General features: G+C 32.2%; 1 protein-coding gene across 1 annotated transcript; it reads left to right on the top strand.

The window, feature by feature from the left end:
* The first annotated feature begins 641 nt into the window (after positions 1-641).
* Positions 642-2,107, top strand: LOC132729406 (probable G-protein coupled receptor 139). Its single transcript, XM_060715174.1, has one exon. It carries the CDS (start codon positions 986-988, stop codon positions 2,027-2,029), a length of 1,044 nt encoding a protein of 347 aa, XP_060571157.1. The 5' UTR covers positions 642-985; the 3' UTR covers positions 2,030-2,107.
* Positions 2,108-4,201: the final 2,094 nt, after the last annotated feature.

Genomic DNA, 4,201 nt, shown 5'->3' with positions numbered 1-4,201 from the left:
ATTATGGTATAAAGCAGAAAATCGCGGAATCATGTTAAATGTGTGGGGGATAATGAACATCGCACATTCTCCCATATCTGTCTCCCAACTCCGGCTTCAGCTTAAACAGAAATGAATTATTGGGGCAACTATTACAGCTGCCACCAGCACATGTTTCTGATAAATGTAGAACCCTCCGGATAGTGGATAACACATATTTAAAAGTAAGATGTGTATATGATTAGAACATAAAAAACAATTAACAGAAAAATACCAAGAATATAATAATGTACGTCATAAATATGATGGAGAAAAAAGAAAGAAAAGTACGTTATATGGAAAAAAAGCTTCAGTACTGTACGTCCTCGGTGAATCAGAGCATGCGGTCTTAAGTGTAGAAACAGCGGGTTATCTGTGGTCAATTATCGAAGGTTAAAAACCGAAATATGATGTTAACCTGAAACATTTCAAAATAGATGTAATTATGTTTTATGTTTTAGGTATCCAACACATTATGCTGGATAAAATGCTAATAATGTAATATGTAAATAATGTAATTTTGTTGCATAACTCTATAGCTTTATAATAGCTTTCTTTATTGTATTAAAAGCCCATTTGTAAGCGCTCGTTCATTCAATACAGAGAGTATAAAAGGAACGGAGTGAACAGGCAAATATTAATCGTGCCAACTAGATGCTGAATATTATATAAATGACATAACGCACTATAAGTTATGAATGGTTAATATACAAAAATGGATTTTCAAAACTGACTTTTATTATGCGAATACAAATGTGAAGATTAAACAGTTTTTATTTTTTAATAAAATAGATAGATACAAACTTAACTATAAACTTATAAACTGCTACAAAAACGATTGATATGGCATAAATACTATTCTATTCAATTTGTCATTTGAATTCTTTTCTCTCAATTTTTATTTCATGTCCACGTTTCGTGACAACAACTGGAATATTTATGACAATCAAAAGAAATTCTTTCAATCATGACGGAGGAATTAAAGCTCAAAATCGTTGATAAGATACTAACAATATACCCACCCATATTATTAAGCGTTGGACTTACAGGCAACATTTTATCCGTGATCGTTTTGGCACAGGCAAGTACTAGAAAAACTTCTACTGGTTTTATGTTGATATTCCTGACAGTTACCGACACATTGATTCTCATATATTCCGTTCTTGTGCGATGGCTGAACCATATGTTTGAGATAAATTTAAAGACATCTTCAAATGGTGCGTGCAGATTTCATATGTTTATTTCATATTTTCTGTTTCAACTGTCACCGTGGATTCTTGTGCTTGTAACAGTCGAACGAGTGTTCAGTGTGAAATATCCGCACAGAGTGAGGGATGTTTTTACAAGAAGAAGGGTAATTATTAGTCTGTTCATCCTTGTTTTGGTTCTTGGTAGTGTGAATGCCCATCTTATTTATGGATATGAACATGTTTATAAAGATATATATGAAGCATACTACTGTACAGCGAGTAGCAATTATGAAAATTTCATGTTTAAATACTGGACATGGATTGATTTTGTCCTTGCATTCGTCATTCCATTTTGCGTGCTTCTTTGTGGTAACATAATGGTTATACACAAGCTCAAATTGAGTGAAAGGTTTCAAAAAGCAAGCACGATTACAACACAAAGCGGACAGGAACCCAGAGGCAACTTAAATCGGCGAGGAAACAATACGGCGTCTAATTTCACAATAACCGCAGTCATATTGAATATAACATTCTCCTGTTTGGTCTCTCCCTTTTCAATCTTTGCAATTGGACAGCCATATTGGTTTCCACACAAAACACTATCATCAGAAGAAATAGTAAACTTAACGCTTATTGGGACAGTATTACTTATGTTACTACATACAAATAGTGCAATTAACTTTGTACTCTACATTTTTTGTGGGTCAAAGTTTAGGAGAGATTTTATGAATATATTTTGTAAGCGACAAAGATCAATGTCTGAAACTATGCTGGGCACGCAGAGCTTTCCTTCGCAATCTCTGAGCACAATAAACTATTAAAGCGTGACATTCTTTCGATTACACACAATTTAATGCTCTCTTTATATTTGAAATATCAATAGCTAAAATAAATTCAGATAACTTTATAAGTGTGATAAAATTGATGAATAGTTTCTATTTTGGCTTGTTGAGCGTTTTTACTATTTTATGAAGAAAGTGAAGTCTTGAGAGTCAGATACCTGATATAGGACGCAATGGAAATATAAAGCCTTAATATTTTACGGTGTTGGAATCACACAAAGACTTGATACAAAGAAGGTTTAGATTTGAGGCCTGTTATGTTGGATTTGTTGATGTTTTCTACCTTATAACAAAAGGTATTCCTCTTAAAAAGTGATCAGATGAGTTTTTAGCCATATCAAAGACATTAATTTACGTATAAATATCATCTGGTATCTTTCAAAAATTATTGCAGAGGAAGACCTAAGAACATTATTCCAGGCACAAGTCAGCATCTCAGTAAAAACACCGACCTTCTGTAATATAGATAGGTGGCCTCTTAACCAAAAAGAATCCAAAATTACTGATGTAATTTGAAGCCACATTTTCTAATATTGTAACGCATTTTACTTGAACAAAATGGAAAGATTTTTCCGGGAATCATTTTGCTTTAAAAATTCAAGTACATGTTTATTGTCATCAGTAAGATTTATAGAAATTATCTTGTATATTGTATGTATTAATAGAATTTATTCTCACGGTTACGCACCGCTTAATTTAAGTTGTCGTAAAAAATAGTCCCTAAACTGTATTGTAGGACAGCTTCATCGTGAACATTTTATTTTCTTAAGGCCAGCTAACAATCATTTTGGCAATTATAAAGCTTTACGGAAAGTTTTATTTCTGGTAAAGAAAGTCAGTTATTATTTCTAATTTGGAGGATGAGGTGGGTGATGGTGAATATTCCATTTTACCTCTTTGAAATGTTCTTGTTTTTTGACGTTGTAATCTTTGTCTTATAAGTATGAGAGTATTAATAGAACTCACCAAACTTTGAAATAATAATAAACGAATGCTTTTACTTCTTGCCTGAAAATATGTTTGAGATGTTATCATTATTTTCTCTTGAAGGAACTTGAAGTGTGCCACCCTTGAAACGCATATTAGACTGAGTTACGTAATTCTTCAAAATGTTTGGTGGTTCTACATGTTCTCAAATAAAATAATAAACTTATACTTTTTCGTTCAACTTGATTTAATTGTAATTTCATTTTTAAACATATTCAAATGCATTGAACTTTAAACTAAATATAAAAATAATATAAAACTCATCTTTTTCTTTTGTATAACATATCCTCCCACCTGCGTTTATAACAGAAATGCATCTGGACCTCATTGACAACCCACGATTTGAAAGAAGTGTGAGGAATATTATTCAATTACCTTCGGATTTTAGCTTTTAGGACCTGTAGTGTTTGCGGAAGGGGTCCATTATTTTGAGCTCCACCGAGACATTCAATATGACATGTATAACTATTTTAGTATTTTGTTTGCTGTAAAATATTTATATTTATTGCCAAACCTATAGCAAAGGAGCTTCTGATAATGTATGCAATTGTCGTACAATTAAAAATTAAATGGAATAGTAAAAGAACGTCATAAACTGCAAAATTGAAAAATGTTTCAAACTTGCGTATAGTGGGCCTGTTGATTAAGTCATGCTGTGAGAGAAAACCTAATCAAAATGTGAATAATTGTCATTCGGAGCATTCATGTTGATTTCCTTATCACAAGTTAGTTATAAAAGCATTCTGTATTATATTGATTCTATACTATAATAAAACGCACCCTTGATATCCGTTAAAACTGAATATTCATCACAAATTAATTCAATTAGGAAAATAGAAACACTCGCGCGGAAAATTATTATGATTGCAAGTGTGACAGCTTTGCTGTTGTTTATTTGATATTCAAAACATGCTAATTTCCCCTAAACAACAAGCCAACTAGGAAATACCGACGAGCATTGGTTGAGATACGAGTATGTTACATAACGTACTGTTATGCTTGGATATGTCCCACTTAAATATTGCTCCGTTATGTTTTAAATGACACGTACCTCATATGTACACCATAGGTACATCTGACATTCTAAAATAATTTGTCAAACGGTTTTGCAACGAAATAACTGGTAAATCTACTGTAGGGATTTTGCTCTTAAGTAGTTAAAAG

The sequence above is a fragment of the Ruditapes philippinarum genome, unplaced genomic scaffold (genome assembly GCF_026571515.1).
Source record: "Ruditapes philippinarum isolate M1 unplaced genomic scaffold, ASM2657151v2 ctg12025_1_1_1_1, whole genome shotgun sequence".
In the NCBI taxonomy this organism is placed as follows: Eukaryota; Metazoa; Mollusca; class Bivalvia; order Venerida; family Veneridae; genus Ruditapes; species Ruditapes philippinarum.
This window is presented reverse-complemented; position numbering and strand designations above follow the sequence as displayed.

What these genes read in the sequence shown, in the direction of transcription:
- LOC132729406 (XM_060715174.1), top strand. Translation starts at nt 986, where the DNA reads ATGACGGAGGAATTAAAGCTCAAAATCGTTGATAAGATACTAACAATA.